Here is a 21,454-nt window from a genome sequence, read left to right as displayed (position 1 = left end):
GAAATTGATTATTGGATCGTATTGAAATAACAAAGATTGGCCAAGGATCAAGTCGTTATGCGATAAGGGCATAACCGAAAAACCAAGTTGATCTTGGTAATCCTGAATATGAAAATCAAGCTTTTTAATCCTTTTGTTGCACTCGAGAAAGAAAGCATCAGCAAGTTCTACATGATAAGCCGCCTCACTATGTTGTGTTTGAAGGCGAAGCTTAGTCACCAAGGAGGTGCTGATGAAATTAGTAGAGCATCCACTATCCACAAGAACATTGATTTGATGCTTGCCAACAAAGCCAAGGAGGCTAAGGATCTGATTCGAAAGGTCCATTGGGGCAGTGACATGATTTCGAGCATTTAGTATTAAGGCACTCACCACCTTAGAAACTCGAACACAACGTGTTGCTTGCTTGCCTTTGTTTGGGTTAGGAGGTTGGCTGTAGGCAGGTTCTGAAATTATGGTCTCCATATGAGAACTCTGGCGAGGATTTGAAGTGAGAACTCTGGCGAGGATTTGAAGGGTTTGGCTTCTTGGGGCACTCATACTTCCTGTGCTGTCCATTGCAAATTGTGCATAATCCAGGCCGGTTGGAGTTGGAGGTTGAAGGAGCCAATGAAGAGGCTTGTTGCCCAGAAGAAGTATCTTGCCGAAAGCCACAGCGACCATTCGGTTTGTTGTTAGGATGATTTCGTTGTCTATTCTGAGTACTTTCAGAAGATGAGGCTCGGGAAGTGGCTGCTTGTCCAGAAGACTGGACTTTTGTCCACCAGAGCATTGTCTCGAAAATTGAGATCCTGAGAAAGAACACTGGTTTTGGCCACCTTGTCCTCGACGATTACGTTGTGAAGAGCCGGCATAATTGGAAGGTCGGTCGCCGGAGAGGAAATTTCTGTATGGGCGCCGATCATCACCAAGACGCTTGACATAAGCGATGGCAGCATCCAGTGTGGTAGGGTTAAATTTGTGGACATAATCTCGCAGGGAAGGTTCAAGCCTATCAATGAAGCTATGTAGTTTGTCGGAGGGGATGAGAATCTCTATCTCAAGAGTCAGTTTTTGAAACTTCGAGATATACGCGGCCAAGGAACCAGTTTGGCTCAGGTGGCAGAGAGAAGACCGAGTGTGAAAATCTGTGTTTGCAGGCTCAAAAGCCTTGCAAAGGATGCGTCGGAATTTTTCCCATGTAGCGGTGATCTTTCCATCTTTAACTCATCAATGCCACCAAAGGAATGCAGTATTCTTTAGCAGGGAACTCGCCAATGTAACCTTTTTACTTTCAATGAGATCTGTGTTTGCGAAATAAACATCCATCTTGAAAAGCCAATGATCAAGCACGCGCTTATCGTGGCGACCGTTGTATAGCTCGGGCAACTTTGCATCAATTTTCTTTTTTCTGTGCCGTGTTTATTATTTTTAAAAGATATTTTAATTCTGGATTGTCTACCTCTGGTTTTGGAGGCTCGACTTGCTCAGGAATTGACTCTGCTGCGGAGGAAACCGAATGTGTAGCTGGCTGGGTCCTCGAAGAAGAAAATGCTTGTAAGACATCAAAACGGGATGTCATCGATGCAAGACTGGTGGTGGAAAGGGCCTCCTGGAGGATGGACATCTCCTCTATGAGGATGCCTATCTGATCGCCGGGTGGAACAGGAGCACTGCCTGCCTTTGACATTCTGACAACTCAGAGGGAATATCTTGGAGAGGCTGGAGAAGTGTGGTGGCCGTAAATAGGCGAATCTCCTGCCGATGCTGCGTGGAACTCCTCCAAGAAATCTGCTCCAAGGTCGGAATCCTCTATATCTTTCACCTCATCGATAAGAGGTGTATCATCTGGAGTCAAAGGTGTATAATCCGGAAGCTGCAACTCTCTGTGAACCTGAACTAGAGGTTGCTGTGAGATGATATCGTTCACTATATCGACTCGGCACTCCGTCAGAGAATAGGCCAAGTGAGGATACCGCCCTAGAATGTGCTCAAAATGTGGCAAATGAAGAGGTTCGCACGTAGCAAATATGTTCCACACCACCCAGACCTGGAATCGAGAGGCGTGGCGATGTGTGACATACACCAGATAGTTTTGAGGCAAAATTGTTGTCTGTAGTGCAGGAACAGGAGCAGCTGCGGGCGTCGGAACAGGTTCTGAAACTGGTAGCTCCTCTAGAACAGGTGTGGGTTTTGGAGTTGGAGAATCCGGAATTATGCTCACTTCCGATTCCTATGCGGGTTCCGGTTCTGGCTCCGGGGTATTGGGAATGATGATGATTTCGGGTGCCGAGAGAGGGTACGCCGTCAAGATCGCTTCGGGAATCTCGTCTATGTACGAGATGTAAGGGAAATTTGTCCACTGGTGCTCATCGGACATAACAAAAGGTTATACCGTGCGCGGGAAGTTGGCGGGAGATGACCCAATTGGCCAGCGCTAATGCTGCGTGAGAGGGGAGAGTAGAGCAATGGCCAACGCTACCTCTGCAATTTACGTAACATTGGCTGGTTGCTCATTTTATTTTATGTTATGAAGGGGTACCCGCTTACCACTTCCGCACCTTAGGTTAAATTGGTCCGGCCAGGTTTAAAGTCGCTTGCCAATTTAATAATTGCTGAATAAGGTGACTTGTAGCGTAAAATTTCCAATCACTGGCTGCAAATTCAATTGTTGGCAGCGTAAACAGAAGGTTGCGACCCTTCACCAGCAATAAGTGTTCGTAGGATGCTACGCGCAAGAGTGAGCGCTAGAGGGGCAGCCCTTCGGAAAGGTGCATGCCAGGAGTGGCACCTAGTCGTGCAAGGGTGCCGTTTTCCTGCGAAGTGTCCAGCGATTCGAAAGGGTGCCAGCCGGTGAAGAGGTGCTACCCTTTGGCGCGAAGAGACACCATTCGATGAAGAGGCATACGCCGAGACTTTCAGTAGGTATGCCGCATACACGCATTTCTTTCTCTTTATTTATGTATTTAAAATAGAGGGTTGCGGACTACCTCATACTTGGCTGTGTGTATTTCATCTTACTGTTGCTTCCATGCAACTCTGAGAGAGGGTAGAGGGTAGCGGCAAGGGTGAGAGGCTCACAACCTTCGGGTCCCGGAAACTTTTTTTCTCTGATACCACTGTAAGGATTTTAGGTACTAATCCTTTATTAAGTACTTAAACTCATGATTAAGACTTAAGAAACTTGAATTGAACTCAGAAACAAGACTCAGAAGACTGTGTTTGATTGATTGAAAGTGTGATAAAGGGCTCCTTATATAGGAGACGAACAGGTACATATGAAGAGGTATGACCCTTCACGAAGAGACACATCCTTTAGGCGAATAGACATGTCTTTAGGCGAATGGACACATCCATTCGTTGAAGGGCCGCGACCATTGGTCGAAGGGACATGACTAGTCGTCGAAGGAGTGTGGCTGTTGGTAAAGAGGTATGACTTTTGAGCGAAGGGTTGTGAGCATTCGAGAACAGGAGTCCTCCTGGGTTAGTCACACTTCGCATTTGCATCTGTAATGAATTAAGAAGAGTGTAACAAGTCACATTCGTGAAGTTTTTTTTTTTATAGGAGTTTTGTGAACTTAATTGTTCACATTTCTTCAGACATCTCTCTTTTAGCTTAATATGGTGTCATTTGTTCTAAATTTTCTTGATTTTGTTCCTATAAATGTGCTTTTGTTGTTTAGTCATGCTATCTTATTTCTTTACTCCTTGAGAAAGGATACTCATTCAAAAGAATCACGAAAAACGTTCGTTCATTTTTGCATCGTAATAAGTTTATTTTCATTGTTTCTTCTTTGGATTGTTCAAGATAATCAATAATAGTAAATTTAATAAAAATGGGTAGCTTAAAAGCCCATTTATTGTTTGGCTTAGTAACACACCGTTTTGTTGTTTAGATTTTTAGTGCTCAAGTATTTTTGCTCTTACTTGACGAATGCTAGCCTTTATCATGGCTGAGTATTCTCATCACCTCTCGAGGGTGATAGAAACTTTGTTTGTTGGTTTTATAGAGTACGTTCAAAGCATGAATACCTCTACACAAACCTGCACCTACTCTTGGGTACTAACAACGTGAGTAGATGTCATTGCTGTTGTCCAAGCTATGCATGATAAAGGTGATAATCTTATTCTTTCTGTTTGGACAAGCAACGAAGTTGAGGTCTCAACTTCGGTTATATTTAGCCTATTCGAGGTAGGTTCCTAGTGGTATTTATTTCTAGTATCTAGCTTACATTAGGATTTAAGAATTTGTCCCTTTAGAAGTTGTTGGGTAAAGTCTGACTTCCAGGAGTAAGTCTTTGAGATGTCTTATCCTTGTTAGTTTAAAGTTGACTACTTGTTTCAAGTTTTAGTCAAGTAAGTTGCTTTAACTTATTTTGCTTTTGTATTTTGTGAGTGTTGTATCCCCTTTCTTAATTCATAAGTTTAGACTATTCTGACCTTATGAAGGTATATATATCATTCTCTTAAGGTCTCAATCTTTCAACTCTCTATGAAGTTAAAAAATTGAGGCCTCATAATTATCAAAAATTGGTCTGTCCTTACGCGGTGTCTCTTGGGTGGTGCAAGACTATGGCCTATCATTTACAACCCACAATTCATCTCCTTGGAATTCAAAGATCTCATGGAGTTCCGAGCCCTTACATTTATGGTTCATGGTATGTCTCCATTCGTAGCTTATGAATTTCTGTGTCTCATAATATGGCTTGCCAAATTTGGACGATCTTTATTCTTTCCAACCTTACAAAGCTTGAGAAGGAATTGGATGAGCTTGCTCTTTCAAATTGTGACAACACCATTGATAAGATTGGAGAGGATTCATAGATTAAGGAGCAATTGCAGGAACGTTGTTCCCAAGTGACGGTTTGGTGCACAAGCTACGAGTTGAGCTTCCTCCACTTTTGAGCACTTTTGAGACACCACCACTCTCCAGTTTTCCTTTTCCTTTTATGAATTTATTTCTCTTGTAAAGACAAATCGCCTTCTAGAAGAGAGAGTAGGCAAAACAATGTCCTTGTTGCTAAAAATAAAGGGAACAATAATGGAGGAGGTATGGTGGAGCATGGTTTTTAGAAACTCCATGCTCTGTTCTTAGGTGTACACTAGCTTTGTCTGCCATGCGGACATGCTAAACCTCACTGCAAGAGCCAAACTGTGTTTGTAGAGCCAAGGGGTTAAGCCTAAGAACTGAAATGTCTTTTTGTGTGAGGATTTGTATACAAGTAATAAAGTTGTAAGCCGTTTTTGCTTCATCTTGAGGGATCTGTTGTAGTATTGGTCAATACTATGCATGATGTAGCTGTCACGTGGATGATTGCCTCGAGTCACTTCTGTCTTGCTCTTTTTTAAAAAGGAAAATTTGGCCTTTTCTTGGAGTTGTTTTGGTATTTATATGTACATGCAAACTCATCTTTTCTCTCATCAGCAATTTTGTTAACTTCCAGGGAAGAGCACTTTTAAATGCTGTTGGAAACCTCGAGTTAAAGGATGCGTACGCAGAAGCCTTGACCAAGCTTGGATATACTTTAGAAAATGTTATAGAAAAGGTTTGTATCGTAACTTTTTGTTTGACCTCTAATCAATTTTCTGAATTTAATAAACGTACAAGCTTTATGTTTTTAGAAAAAGCCTGAATTCATGTGGAGTCTGATCTATGACAGGAGCCTGATGCTGCATTGGGGAATGGAGGACTAGGCCGTCTTGCATCCTGTTTCCTAGACTCTTTGGCCACTCTAAATTACCCAGCGTGGGGCTATGGTTTGAGGTACAGATACGGGCTTTTCCATCAAAATATAACCAGTGAAGGTCAGGAGGAAGTGGCTGAAAGCTGGCTTGAGGTAAACTTGGTCTTATTGGATGTTTATTCATTATGTCTTATTGGATGTTTATTCATTAATATGTGTCATATTTTGTTGGCCAAGTTTTTGTAATGTATTTGTTATGCAGATAGGGAATCCCTGGGAAATTCCTAGATTAGATATTTCTTACCCTATTAAATTCTTTGGTGAAGTAATTGAAGACTCTGATGGTAAGAAGCAGTGGGTAAATGGTGAAAATGTTCAAGCTGTTGCATATGATTTGCCAATCCCTGGTTATAAGACAAAGAATACAATAAATCTGCGGCTATGGTCTACATCTGTACCAGCAGAGATCTTTAATCTCAGTGCTTTTAATTCTGGAAACCATGATGAAGCCAACAAAGCTCATGCGAATGCTTCAAAGGTGAGACCATTATTCTTTATTGATCGCTTTTAACAAAGGCTCGAAAGTATACATCCACTGGAAGTTGTGGACAAACTCCTAACTTGTGTGTTATCGATTTGTAGATTTGCAATATTCTCTATCCTGGTGACGATACTGTAGAGGGCAAGATTTTACGACTGAAGCAGCAATATACATTGTGCTCAGCTTCTCTTCAGGACATCATTGCCCACTTCAAGAAAAGATCAAACAACATCGTCAATTGGTCAGATTTTCCAAACAAAGTTGCACTCCAAATGAACGATACCCACCCCACACTGTCAGTGCCAGAGCTTATGCGAATTCTTCTGGATCTAGAAGGTCTTTCATGGGAGAAAGCATGGGAGATTACTCAGAAGTAAGCAGAGTTCTGGCTTCAGTAGGTTGTGCAATTTCCATTTTTTTCTGGATTATCATTGTTTAGCAATCCTATACGCTACACATTTGGTAATAATGTGTGTTTTTTAATCTTTGTCAAGGCCAAGTAAAACACTTAAAGAGATAAACTTCAAACGCTAAGTGTGTGATGCTAATGAATATGGCAAATAATTTCTGCTCCATTCTAGTCTTTTTTGTACCTTCAGGCACTTAATGTGTGATGTTAATGAATCTGGCAAAGTATGCCATGCATTTCTAGTCTTTCTTGTATATTATTATACGTGCGTGTCTACTGCCGTGCCCTGCTTCACTCTGACTGCACATGTGCTACTTGCTCAGCAGCTATGTTTCTTTGCGCTGGTGCCGTCTCGGCTGCTCGTTTCCATCTGTGTATCTGCTTCTTGTGCCTGGCTCCAGACGGCTAAACCATTGGCACCCCTATAGTGGATTAAAACCGGCAGAGGCTCAAACCTGCTAAATCTGCACAATGATGATGTGGCGGGCCGGTTGTCACAAGGCACACACAAGGGTAAGGGGGGTTAGGGTTTTTAAAACCTAACCCCTGTCAATTTAAAAGCTTATGGCAGGTGGATTAAAAGCAGCAGAGGCCCAAACCTGCTAAATCTGCGCAATGATGACATGGCGGGCCGTTCGTCACAAGTTAATGACGTGGCACACACAAGGGTAAGGGGGGCTAGGGTTCTTAAAACCTAACCCCTGCCTACTTAAAAGCTTATGGCAGAGGGGCCTAGAACCGTAAATAGAGCGCAACTTCAAACTGCCACAAATTACAGAAGCATGATGACGTGGCTGGCAGCAGCAGCAGAAAACACTGAAGCGGCTATAATTCCTCTCTATACAGGACTCCTACTCCCCCTGACCCTCTGCTCTTGTGCTCTGAGCTCGTCTTTGCTTGACAAGGTGTCTCCCACCTATATTTAGTCATCTGTGGCATAAGCTTTCCTGGTGTTTGGTGTATCTCTTAGTAAAAGACGATGTCTCTCCCCATAAAGCTGTCCTCAAATGCCCCTACACCAATACGAAGTGAAACATTACAATTCCATGCTGCCATCTTTAGTGTGGTCCCATAGGTCTCGCACCGTCATGCGGAGCGCCGCTCCAATATCACCACCCTTCCATCTCGGTAAAAAGCAATCTTAGCTTTTTCCCTTGCCGCTCTAATATCCAGCATTACCTCTTGCATATGAGCAATCTGCAAGAGTGTGAGGTCATCTCCAAGAAAGATGCCCGTCTTCTCAAGAGTTGGTCTCTTCTTCAAAAAGTCCTTCTTGGCTTCCATGGAGGGGAAACGAAGAATAAGTGCCCTTTCTTTTGAGGTTTCCCCATTGCTTCCACTTTTCTTATTCCCCACTCTCAAAGCTCTTGTATGCGTCGGCTCATTAATCTCCATCATAGTCACGAGTTCTTTTACCTCTTCATCCACATTATCTTTGTCTTTGAGGCCACAAATTTTTACATGTAAGGCCTGCACCCGTCTCCTTTGCTCCTCCTCTAGTGTCAAGTTATTGGTAGTGGGTGTGGGGGATGTTTCCTTGCCTTTTCCTTTCTTGGAAACCTCAACCCATTTCTCGGTCTCGTTCGCTTTTTGTTGAGTTTTTGTGATAACATCCACCCAGTAAGTTGTCATTTCTTTGTGTTGCTCCTCCCCCTCTTTGATGGCCCACACTTGCTCTTTAATCGGGTTGAAGTTCTCCCTCTTCAAGAGTGTTTCGTGATGGCACCTCTGCAAGCTCCTTTTTGAGTAACGCAATCTCCTCATCTTTGGGCCGTCACACGATCTTCAAGTGTGTTTTATCTTGTTTTCAAGAGCCGATAGGGGCTCTTCAAGTGTCTTTATTGTGCCTAGCAGGTTGCGATTAATCTTGTTGATGGTCTTGCACATTTCTTCTTTGCATTTTTGAATGGCCTGCTCCAGAGGGTCGTCCTTGTCAATTTGCTTCTTCATGTTTGTGTAGCAGGCTACAGTGTCACTTTCACAGGACACACAGTTAGTACAGTTGGTCTGGTTTGGTTGACACTGGACGGACTCATTGGGTTGGGCAGTGACACGTGGCAGGGATACGAACGGTGGTCTAGTGGACATCGTGGCTAGGTCACCACCACTACTCAGTTTGAAGAGAGACTTAGATGATTGATATGAGCCGTTGGTGGCTCTTTATGATGGGACATACGAGTAGTAGCTGTTGGGTCATCATTATGTTCTTCATATATGGCCGAGCGTCGTCGTCTAGAGTAGCGAGTCTATACACGCAGCATGTCTGCACCATCCTTGCACATCTGAGCCTCGACACCCCCATTGTACCCGTGAGTTTTGGGCTAGAGCTGAGTGTGCTGCCACGCCAGAGTCTGTATCGGTTCTTTGAGATAGTCGAGTCCATATGTTTTGGTCTGCTGTTGTGTCTGTGTTGATCAGCTGTTATCTATTGTTTCCTTTGTTTTCATTCTGTTTTGGGTGAGATGTCACGCACATTGCATTGAGGAGCACCCACTGTAGAGAGCACGACACACTGTCCGTGCTACAAATGCTCTCATCTTTGGCACGCCCAGTGGGACCTCAACTGAAGTCTCACTTTGTTGAGGTACAAATCGAGGAGCTAGCTGGGTTTTACCTAGCCTAGCCTACTTCGCGTTGCCCCGTGCAGCCTGCTGGTCTGGTCCAGTTTCACCCTAGACAGCTTACTCTAGCTGACCTAGTCTGCTGGTCTGGTCCTCTCTCGCCCTGGTCCAACCAAGCTCTCGTCTTGATCTAGTCCTTCCTCGTCCTTGGTTCAGCCAGGTGGTCTAGTCACTTGCCCTGGTCTAGTAGAGTCTAGACCTGTGTTCAGCCAGTTAAAGGTGCCCAAAGCTTGGTTGGGTTTGTGGTCACAAGGCGGTCATTAGAGCGTCAAAGCGCACTACTGAGTCCTTTGAAGTACTACAGCAGAAGACGTCAACCCTTGGTACCTAGTAGAAGTCCACCAACCTCATCACCCATACCTCCATCCGGTTCTACATCTTCCAGGTCACCTTCCCCAATAAAGCTCTCTCCAATTTTGTTACAGCAAGCTATTCAGCAACAGGCTCTGAGCAAGAGGCCATGGAGGTGTTGACGAGTGTTTTGGCCAAGGTAAACATCAAGTTTCCTACTTTCAAGGGACTCTCCTCAGAGGATGCAGACGACCATGCAAGGAGGTTTGTATCTCTCTGTAGAGGTTGTGGTCTTAATAGAGAAGATGCTTATTTGGTGCTATTTCCATCAACCTTGGATGGTTTAGCAAACAAGTGGTACAGTCAGTTTGCAGAGAACCACTTTGCAACTTAGGCCACTTTACGACAACAGTTTTGTGCAGCATTCAAGCCAGGTGACTTCCAGGAAAAGGTTTTGATTGAGTTGGCCAACATGGTGCTCCAGCCAGAGAAGACTTTTGCAGAATTCATGACTAAAACCAAGTCTCTGGTGCCAAGCTTCCTCAGCAACGAGGGGAATTTATGGTTAAGAAGTGGGTGGAGAAGGCTCTTCCCAAAACTTCCCAGCAAAACTCCGAGAGAGTCTTTGACCTGACGCCACTCTGGAGGAGTTTGTCGCGGCTGCTACTAGGATAGAGGGAGCTAGGAAGCTGCTCACCAACTCCCCTCAGATAGAGACCCCCTTAGTGTTTTCGAAAAGTCCTTCTGATCCGTTAACTTCTTTATGCAGGGAACTGGAAGCCCTAAAGTTACAGCGAGCTCTTTCAAGAGGAGAGGTCCTTCTCTCTTAGATAGGAGAAGCCTCCACATCACGAGGCATTGTAACAGATCAAGCCCGAGCTAGAAGAGCTCAAGTCTCAACAAGAGACTAAGGCTATGGTTTGGTGTAGCTCATGCCGCTCTCCAGGGCACCCTCCACATGAATGCCCCCTTTGGGTTTACTGCCACTTCCTTGAAATGTCTGGACATGAGGACAAGGACTGCTACTACCTCAAGGGATTGCGACAAATACAGCAAAGTCTTGGTCCTACTCTTCAACAAGGGCCAACACCTGCATCCAACATGGTTTCTCCCTGTGGCCATCCACACCACATGCCACCTTTATTGACAGCCCCTCCTATGAAAGGTATGCAGAGCACTTTTCCCTCTCAGAACTTTTATCATACCCATGCTCCCTCATCACCTCAAAGCTTCTATGCTTCCACCTCCAACTCCATGCACCAAGAGCAAGGACAACCTCGCCCTTCGACTCGCCCATTGAATCGGCCCATTTTGTGCTACAGATGTGGGGAATATGGTCATTACCAAAGCAAATGCCCCCTGCCAGAAGGGTCCCCTCCCTGTTGTCATTGCCCTGAAACGAGGATCACTACAGTAAAGATTTCCCTATAGGGGCAAGGGTGAGTGGGGTAGAGGGACGAGGGGTGGGTAGGGGGGCGAGTGAGTGTGAGGGGGGGTTAGGGTCGAGGGGTAGGGCGTAGATGGGCGAGAGGGTGTGAGGGGGTGGGGGTGGGTGGGGTGAGGGGATAGCACATTTCATCATTTTTTGGATAAAAATTAGTAATTAGACCATATTAGTAAAAACTGCTAAAAGTTTGCAAAATTGAGCCAAAAAAATAACCAAAAAAATTCTAAAAATTAAACAGCCAATTCAACTCAATTTTTTAGCACTTGAAAATGTTATTACATTATCCAATCAGTTATCATCAATATGCCACTCAATTTGAACCGTTTTGGACCGTTTTTTCTCCGTTTTTGATCGAAATTTAATCAAGATTCGTCTAATTAGTGGTCTATTTTTTTTCTTTTTGCACATTGGCCCAACCTTCACAATCAAATCAGCATTGTCAACAATCTCATTTGCACATTACTTCAATCATTCAAATCAATTTCAAAGTGCGTAACTATACACAATCAACACACTTACAAGCTTACACACACAAGCAAACATTCATCTTCAATGCAAGGTATAGCCGGAAGAGTTCGTGTTCCACTGTAGATTTATTCCATGGTCCACTGGCTGAAAGAGGAGATGCTACAGAGCGCAGCAGTTGATGGAGAGCATGAGGAGGTATCATGAGCAGGGAATTCATCAAGTAGGACAGGCTCTGTGAAGGGAGTTCGCTAGACACAAAGGAGAGCTTTGTTTGGTCAGAGAAGCAGACACCAATGGGGCTGATGTTTGAGGGGGGGTGAACTCCTGTAGAGGAGATTTCTGCTCGCTTCTATGATTCTTCATAGGCGCACACCAAATTCAAAGCCTTCCACCAAGGGCACATCAAGAGTAGCTTCTATGACCTTCAACCTTTGGATGGTCAAGTGGCTCTTAGTTTGGTTATTGTGGAAACTTGGAAGAGTGTTACCCGTAATAGCGCATACATTTTGTTAGTAGCAACCAACCACTCAACAATTCCTCCTGAGAGTCAGACGAGGATATGTTGGAGTGGTTGGATGCTACTACCAAATCTATGCCCTATTATGGGGTAGACCCTCTTCCAATGTTTCCACAATAACTAAACCTAAGGAGCCACTTGAGCCAGCTCAAAGGTTGAAGGTCATAGAAGCTACTCTTGATGTGCCCTTGGTGGAAGGCTTTGAATTTGGTGCGCCTATGAAGAATCATAGAAGCGAGCAGAAATCTCCTCTACAGGAGTTCACCCCCCCTCAAACATCAGCCCCATTGGTGTCTGCTTCTCTGACCAGAACAAAGCTCTCCTTTGTGTCTAGCGAACTCCCTTCACAGAGCCTGTCCTACTTGATGAATTCCCTGCTCATGATACCTCCTCATGCTCTCCATCAACTGCTGCGCTCTGTAGCATCTCCTCTTTCAGCCAGTGGACCATGGAATAAATCTACAGTGGAACACGAACTCTTCCGGCTATACCTTGCATTGAAGATGAATGTTTGCTTGTGTGTGTAAGCTTGTAAGTGTGTTGATTGTGTATAGTTACGCACTTTGAAATTGATTTGAATGATTGAAGTAATGTGCAAATGAGATGTTGACAATGCTGATTTGATTGTGAAGGTTGGGCCAATGTGCAAAAAGAAAAAAAATAGACCACTAATTAGACGAATCTTGGATTAAATTTCGATCAAAAACGGAGAAAAAACGGTCCAAAACGGTTCAAATTTGAGTGGCATATTGATGATTAACTGATTGGATAATGTAATTACATTTTCAAGTGCTAAAAATTGAGTTGAATTGGCTGTTTAATTTTTAGAATGTTTTTGGTTATTTTTTTGGCTCAATTTTGCAAACTTTTAGCAGTTTTTTACTAATTTATGGTCTAAATTACTAATTTTTATCCAAAAAATGATGAAATGTGCTATCCCCTCACCCCTACCCACCCCCTCACACCCTCTCGCCCCCATCTACGCCCTATCCCCTCGACCCTACCCTCCCCCTCACACTCACTCGCCCCCTACCCACCCCTCGTCCCTCTACCCACTCACCCTTGCCCCTACACTCTTTCCCCCCCCGCCCACCTACACCCCTCACTAGCCCTCGCTCCTCACCACATCATCCCCTCCCCTCTCACCCTCTATCTAGCCACCACCCTACCACCACCCTACCCACCCTTCCCCTACCTACTCCTTCCCCTCACCACATCATCTCCTCCCCTCTCGCCTCTATCTAGCCTAACCACCACCCTACCCACCCTTCCCCTACCTACTCCTTCCCCTCCAGCCAACTACCCAACTGCAAGTAACTGCAATTCGGGTGCCTTGTGGGATTACTTAATCTAGGCAGTCTTCTGTTCTACCTTCTGGTGAGCTTACCTCATTCAACCGGGGTCATTACTGCTTCAACATAAGTTGCAAATATCGACATTCCTTCATTGGTACTTCTTCAGCATATCTTGCAAATATCGACATTGCTTCATTGGTACCTCTTCCTGGGAACTCAAAATCTTCTCCAAACATCACCATCTTCAGTCAAAGTGTATTGCTTTTTTTTTTCCGGTGTTTCACTGTTCTCTATGGTTTCATTGATCCTCTCACCGAGACGGTGAGCGGTCTTGTGGCGGGCAACCTGTAGCAGGCTACAGTGCAGGACACACAGTTAGTACAGTTGGTCTGCTCTGGTTTACACTGGACGGACTCTGTGGGCTGGATAGTGACATGTGGCAGGGATACGGACGGTGGTCTAGTGGACATCGTGGCCAGGTCATCACCACTACTTAGTTTGAAGATAGACTTAGATGGTGGACATTTATGAGCCGTTGGTGACTCTTTATGATGGGACATATGAGTAGTAGCTGTTGGGTCATCATTATCTTCTTCTTCATATATGGTATAGCGTCGTCGTCTAGAGTAGGAGTCTATACACAACACGTCTGCACCATCCCTGCGCATCTGAGCCTCACCACCCCCATTGTACCCGTGAGTTTTGGGTTGGAGCTGAGTGTGCTGCCCACGCTAGAGTCTGTATCGGTTCTTTGAGATAGTCGAGTCCATATGTTCTGGTCTACTGTTGTGTCTCTATGTTGATCAGCTGTTATCTATTGTTTCCTTTGTTTTCATTCTGTTTTGAGTGAGATGTCACGCACATTGCACTGAGGAGCACCCACTGTAGAGAGCACGACACACTATCCACGCTACAGTTTGAGAATTGCAATAGGAGAGGTAGAGGTAGAGGGAGAAAGAGAGTTATTGAGAGAGAGAGAAAACCACACTATGTAAATAGATGTTTCCACATTATGCATACATGTTTATTCCACATTTGTCTACAATCTCTGCAATTCTGAACCATACAACGCATATAGGTGTTCCCACGTCGAGCATACATGTTTATTCCACACCTATCTACAATTTCTGCAATTCTGAGAATTCTGAAACTTCTGAAAAATCTGAAAATTTTTGCGCCTTTGAATTTCTGAGTTTCTGAATTTCTGCAGGGTTCTGAATTCCTGCTGAAATTTCTGAATTCTCTGAATTTCTGCAGGGGAGAGGGGCTGAGAAGCGCGTGCATGAGAGAGAGAGAGAAATGAAATGTTATACCTATGAGACCAAACTGATACAATCCTTGTGGATCTAATCCAATGTCTGGGTACAAAAATAAAATGAAGTAAAGTGAAAAACTAAAGACTAAAACTAAAAAACTAAAATCATCCTTAGACTAAAAGCATCATCATCATCGTGATGCCCAAGGATGTCCGACATTGGGCGTTGTCCGAGAAAGTATTGCATCGTTCGCTGAAGAGCTTCGTCAATGTCCGCCTCTGTAAATAGTCATAGTGGTGAGCGGTTGAAGAGGCACAAGGCAGTGGGTGGCGATGGTTTACCACCCGAATTCTTTAAGTTGCTTGTGAAAGATAAGGGGCTTAGGTCGGATCCGCGTAGGCCACGATCGGAGATGGGCAAGGCATACTTGCACATGATTGAGGGCATTTACGATACCGGAGACATCCCGGCCGGCGCTAGCGACGCAGTGATTGTGTCAATCCCCAAGAAGGGCGATTTGACCAACATTGATAACTATCACGGGATCGCGTTAATCTCCGTTGCCATAAAAGTCCTCACTACGGTCGTGATGAGGCGGATCACTAAGATACTTGAAAAGAGGAACTTCTTCAATCCCGGCCAAGCAGGATTCCGTACTAATGAGGAATGCATAGGACAGGTCGCATGTCTGAAGGAGATCGTGAAACTCCGTCATAAGGATGGGAAACCAACTTATGTGGCCTACATTGATTTCAAGAAGGCGTACGACACAATACCGCATAAGGCGTTGTTCCTAAAGCTCGCTGCGGCTGGCCTGCAAGGTTGAGCACTTAGATTTTTCCAAGCGTTCTACAGGTCCACCTCTGTTAAAGTCCGACACATGGAACAACTGTTTCGATTCCGGTGCAGCTTGGAGTCCGCCAAGGATGCCCGGGATCGCCTTGTCTATTCAATATATACATCAACGATATTTTAGACGTAGATGGGGAAACATGGGGCCTAGAAGTACCTAACCTCCTCAAGAGAATTAAAGGACTCCTTTTTGCTGACGACCTGGTTCTACTTGCTGACTCTCCTGAAAGCCTACAAACGAGCCTTGACAAGGTAAGTGAATGGGCAAAGACCTGGGGCATGACCTTTGGAATTGACAAATGCATGGTCACGGTGTTCCACGGAGACTTGCAGGATCTCTCTATGAGAATCTTTATTCTGGGTGGTCAGATGGTTGCAGTGGGTGAAACGTACAAGTACCTTGGCATCGATGTAGACTCGACCTTTTCCATTGAACGCATTGTCAAGGAGCGAGCGGACAAGGGGAGGAAAAGTCTATTCACATGTCAGCACCTACTAGCGAACCGAGCCATCTCTATATGGTCTTGATTGACTGTTTTAAATCCAGTGATTTGTTATGGCGCAGAAATTATGGGGGCCCACGATCAGCGTGTCCTTCACTCTCTGTAGCGCCTCGTCGCCACCGGGATGCGAATGTTACTCGGAAAGGGAGCAAGATCAACCTCTATAGGGACGGCCACTCTCCATCACGAGTTTAACATACCACCCGTACCTGCCTTTTGTGGGGGACAATGAGGAAGGGCTTTTGACAAGTACCGCTCGGTTTCATCTACCTGGACAGGCTCCTTGGTAAACAAGAAGCCTAAGAACCAACCGTTCAAGAAGTAGACTTGGTCGACAAGAACCCAAAACTGGATGAATAAGTATATCCCAACAACTAACTCTAGCTGAGTTCGCTACCACGCATGGGACAAGTGGGACCAGAGGCATTCGTGCCTGGCGTTGGAGCCCTATAAGGAGGCCGGCTTTGAACAACACGTGGATACCTGTTGCAGCTCAATAGGAGCACTATAGTGAATAGGAAGGAGGAGAGAATGCTGGCTCTCGCGAGAGTAGGTGGGCTCAAACTGGCGGATAGCTACATGCGCGGACACAGTATTTGTACGCTGCTCCCAATTAGAGGGTCGTTCGCTTTCGCATTTGCTGATGAACTATTCGGTGGTTGATGAATCCAGGGGGAGGTGGCTGGACTGATTCAACTCCACCTTCAACGTTATCGACGCTTCGTCGGACCCCGAAGAAAGGACCGTTATCCTCCTTGGTGGGGAGGCTCGCGGGAAGCGGATGCCCTTCTGGGTACGTCATGATCCACACTCGAGGGACGGAACCGCATGGCACGTGCCTGTGGCGAAGTTCCCCGGTGAAGTTGTACCCCGGTATTTGGGTGCTCTGCATAGGCGGATGGGGAGATAATGCTCCCCTTCCTATGCTGTTATTTTGAATCCGATCCCTTTCGGGGGAAATGACGTAATTCTCCCCAAGCGAAGCCAAATGAGCTACAAGAGCGCCCAAGTGCCATTCCCCCCCAGGGGGGTCAACTTCACCTAAAAGGGGTTGGGAGGTGCAAAAGGGAGACACCACCAACCTCAGCAGACGCCACCTGTGAGCCAACGCCCTTCCAAGCGGGTATGGCATTTCCTAGGGGAAAACCATTAGGTTTCAAAGGCAGTTTAGTGAGGTGAGCGATAAGTTACGTGGAGGAGGCAACTCCAAAGGGAAGACCGAAGCAAGTCCCGCAGTACCCAGGCCTTTGAACAAAGATACTTGGTCGCTGTCACACCCAAATCAAGTTGGCGAAATGGGTCTCTCAAGGGATTAGTCATGGCCCTAAGAGTGTAGATAATTCTGGACTCTCGTAGTCCAGAGGAAACTAGTGACAAAAGCGTCTTCCTTCGGTTTCTGGGTGCATAGTCCTGGTCATCCTTCTTGTATACTTTTTTGGTGTATGAGGGGAGCGGCTGGGCTTGCCCTGCCCGACTCCGAAAACAAAACAAAAACTAGAACAAAGATTCTACTACTAGAATCCATCCTCATCTGCACTCTGGATGTCGAGAGAGTATGGCTCGAATCCTCTGCTGTAGTCTCCGTCGATGCTGTGTAGCCCCTCTCCTCAATCGTGGCCGTCTGGAACTCCGTAGCTCCAGTGCTCGGTCGATGAGAGTGCTGGTAGTGGTCGAATGAGTGTGGGCCGAGCTTTGCAGTGATGGCTGCTCCTCTGGCTGTCCCAATATATATATATTATATATATATATATATATATATTATAGAGAGAGAGAGAGAGAGAGAGAGAGAGAGAGAGAGAGAGAGAGAGAGAGAGAGAGAGAGAGAGAGAGAGAGGAGAGAGAGAGAGAGAGAGAGAGAGAGAGAGATGTATGTATGTATGTATGTAACTATGTCCAGAACAGTGGCCTACACCAATCATACTGTACTTCCTGAGGCATTGGAGAGGTGGCCACTGGAAATCATGAAAATGCTTCTTCCTAGACATGTTGAGATAATCGAGAAAATTGATGAGCAGGCAATTTCTTGAACTCAGTCCAAACTTTTTATTGCCACTATTTTTGAAATGGCTTGCATCTAAGGGTTCCGTAATTTCTGTGTGCAGTTTATTTTATCAATTTTTGAATCTCAGCACTTTGCAGACAAGAAGACATTTGAAGAAACAGTGAACAAGATGAGAATACTTGAAAATCATGAGCTGTCTCCCTCCGTTATTTCCTTGTTTGACAGCTCAAGGGAAGAATCTGATGAGGTTTCTGTCAGTGAACCAGAGGATGCTGAAGGTGAAAACGAACCAACGGATGATGAAGGTGAAAACGATACTGATGTAGAGAGCTTAGAAAAAGAGGTTAAGACAATTGCAAAACCTCCTGTTGCAAAGCCACCTGGAATGGTGCGAATGGCGAATTTATGTGTTATTTCTGGACACACCGTAAATGGGGTTGCAGCCATTCACAGTGAAATTGTGAAAAACGAAGTCTTCAATGATTTTTACAAGGTAATCTTCTTCGTCCTTCAATTTTGTTCTACACCAAAATTTTGATGTGCTTTTACGAAAGGAAGACTATTAGATGAAGTGGGGGTTTAGGCAAAGTTGTAACTAAGCTATAAAAGCAACAGACTATAGTGTCCCCTTTAATTTTAGTTTTGGTAAAAAACTTGGACCCATTTTTGTAAGTATGTTGCTATAAAGATCTTAGATCTGCCAGGGCCACTTAAGTGCAATATGTTTTAATCCAATTATTGCAAACAATGGAATCTTTGAAACCTGCAGTCATGTCTAGCAGGTGGTTTAAAAACTTTGGCTCATCCTCTGCTATCACAGTGTTTATGGGTGGTAGCCAATTCAAGAAAGTTCATTGGAGTTTTGATTTGAGGAACTTTAGTCACTATTGTCTTCCATTCTGCGCCAAAAAGGTTGTGACTTCAACCTATCTCATGTGCTATGGAATTTTCATGCACAGTGTGTTTAAAATTTTTCTATTCATGGTGGTTACTGAGCATTCTCTTGTGGTCTAATCTAAATGATAGTACTGTACATTATCAACTAACCTATTTTTATAAAAGAGACAAGGTATAGCAGTTTTTGCTCAAGGTTCATGTCTGGCTGCAGTTTTGTCTGGATCATGTTTTTGGTCCTTCTAAACATTCTTATCTCCCCATGCATTCTGTCCCCAGTCCTACAGAAACTGTAAATCAGAGTATGAAGGTTGATGATGTTTCTTTAATACTATTTCATGTGTTTAAGGGCGAGGTTTCAGCATTATCTTCAGTCAAGCTGCTTCTTTGATTGGCAAATGAGAGACCAGAAAAATCCACGTAGTGATAGTGCTTTTTGCTCCTTTTTGACTGTTCTGTGTGTTTTTCAGATTTGGCCAAGCAAGTTTCAGAACAAGACAAATGGAGTTACTCCAAGGCGGTGGTTATACTTCTGCAATCCTGAACTGAGTAAGGTCATAACCAAGTGGGTTGGATCTGAAGATTGGGTTCTGAAGACAGACGAATTGGCTAAATTGCGCCAGGTACTACCTTAGATTTACTCTCACTGGAGTTAGGGATCTCGTCGATTTTAAGTCTTAAAAGATTTTGAATTATTTAGACTATATCTGTTCAGAGGGATTGGCTGGAGTCTTGAGAGAAGTTGGATTTGCCTTGGTCCTAATTTAGCCAAATGGTGGGGAAAGAACATTTTGTCTTTCCATCCTCTCTTTCCAAGGAACAAATTTCATTATAATCAAACATACACAAAGAAGTGCAACAATCCTAAGAAAGAGAACATACGAAACATCAATGAGTGACAGATATACTGATGCTTCAGCTCCTTAAAGAACTGATCTTTAAATGGACTTAATCTCAGAGTCTCTTGATCAGGACTTGATAATTCTTAATCGTCAGTACTGTTGAGATCCTTGATTGCCCCAATCGTGTAGTGTCTTTTTTATTTACATACATGTATGCATGTGTTTTTTTGTGTCACCTTCTGGCATGAGGCTCTTATATGGACTCTTTAAAATACAAAAACATAGGGCCAAGGGGGTAACCTAATATTCAAGATCAGAGGTGTTAGTGATACCTAGGGGTCCATCCTGTACACATGACATGACTGGCCTATCTGGCATGTGTTGTTTTGTGTCACCTATCTGGCATGAGGCTCTTACCCTTTAAGAAAAAATATGGACTCTAAAAAATACAAAAACATAGGCCTAGGGGGTAACCTTGTCTCAGTGAGTATTCAAGATCAGAGGTGTTAGTGATACCCAGGGGTCCATCCTGTACACATGACATGACTCAAAAGTTAAGCTAAACATCTGATTCACCTTCCAGCCATAGTGCCTAGCTAGCTCCCTTGCGAGCCTGGAAGTCTGCAGTTATTCTGGCATGGTGCCATGCCTCAAGGACTGGCGTGCCATAATGCCAACCCACACGCTAGTTTGGGTGTCCAAGTATGCCTTGTCAAAGCGTGGTGATCGCACAAGATAGCTCACAAATGAGCACAGGGTCCTATTTATTGGACTTCATAACAACCATAACATAAACCTCACCCTCTCCCAAATATTAGTTGACTTAGATTAATATTTCCTAAGATTTTATCCTTGTAGTGAAAGGTTCGATGAAATTGTTTTATTGGTCAAGGACCAGCTTTGGTTTAAGTGACTAATCAGTCAGGAGCGTTTAGGAGTTCTTAGTTCTCTAAAGATATCTTCTTGGAGGTCAACGGGTTGCCTATGTTGGTCATCATAAATGGTGGCACAATCTTTTGCAGTCTTGATGCTTTCCTTCTCCTGCATATTTTGCAAAACCCCGCTATGGATTACAAATTGACCCCCTTGAATTTGGGAGCAATAGGTGGTTTCGGCTCTTAAGCATGCATAAGCTTGAAAGACCATAACCAACAAATGAATGTTTAGAAATTATTAAAAGCCAATTCGATCTGTGTGAATGACTTTTACAATCACTCTTGGAGCGAGAGACACGAGCGTAACATAGTGTGTGTGCATTCCGTTTGTCCAACGGTCTTGAGATGCTTTGAGGACAACATGCACGACAAGATCCAATGATGGAAAGCCTCTTTGCTGAAAATGGAAAGGGAGCTGCATTCCATGATATTTGTCAAACGCCCTAGGCAAACCATAGAGCTAGTACAAGAGACAAGACTTGAGCTATGAACGACTGTTCATTGTGGTCCTAGTGGTATGAATCTTGCTATGGGGTTCAAGTGGCTAGGATAAACCCTTATGGCATCTTGACCTCTTCTAGTACGATTCATTAGAAAGTCCTTTTACAAAGTCCATCAAAAGCATAGTTTGTCCATACGTTGGACTTGGACGGGTACAAAAGTATGGAGTAAGACCTTGCGAGAATGCCATACGTCGTATTCCATATAACACACTAAAAACGGTCTACATATGACTCTTAATACAAGATAGAGGTGTCACAAGTGTGGACCTAAAAGGGCCCACTAAAGTGGTCGGCCATAATTCCAAACAAGCAAGGACTTCAAAAATTGCGAAGCAAAGCTGATGACGTGGCTTTCAAAAATCGTGCCACATGGCACTGCAGTACGGTTGCTCTAATAGATTTTTGCACAAGCTTT

The 21,454-nt window shown here is 44.3% G+C and overlaps 1 protein-coding gene across 2 annotated transcripts in view; it reads left to right on the top strand.

Annotated features, from left to right (window-relative positions):
* LOC147457587 (Glycosyl transferase, family 35) overlaps window positions 1–21,454 on the top strand; it is a 104,787-nt gene that overhangs the window by 42,004 nt on the left and 41,329 nt on the right. For both annotated transcript variants that reach the window (XM_086512453.1, XM_086512452.1), the window contains exons 3-9: window positions 5,424–5,525; window positions 5,640–5,816; window positions 5,926–6,201; window positions 6,306–6,577; window positions 17,761–17,878; window positions 17,966–18,358; window positions 19,230–19,382. In XM_086512453.1, coding sequence (XP_086368579.1) covers window positions 5,424–5,525; window positions 5,640–5,816; window positions 5,926–6,201; window positions 6,306–6,577; window positions 17,761–17,878; window positions 17,966–18,358; window positions 19,230–19,382 — 1,491 coding nt within the window. The remainder of the gene's footprint in view (window positions 1–5,423; window positions 5,526–5,639; window positions 5,817–5,925; window positions 6,202–6,305; window positions 6,578–17,760; window positions 17,879–17,965; window positions 18,359–19,229; window positions 19,383–21,454) is intronic.

The sequence above is a fragment of the Adiantum capillus-veneris genome, chromosome 5 (genome assembly GCF_014529385.1).
Source record: "Adiantum capillus-veneris isolate H3 chromosome 5, ASM1452938v2, whole genome shotgun sequence".
NCBI classification, from domain to species: Eukaryota; Viridiplantae; Streptophyta; class Polypodiopsida; order Polypodiales; family Pteridaceae; genus Adiantum; species Adiantum capillus-veneris.
The sequence above is the reverse complement of the archived record's forward strand: the minus strand, read 5'-3'. Positions and strand labels throughout refer to the sequence as shown.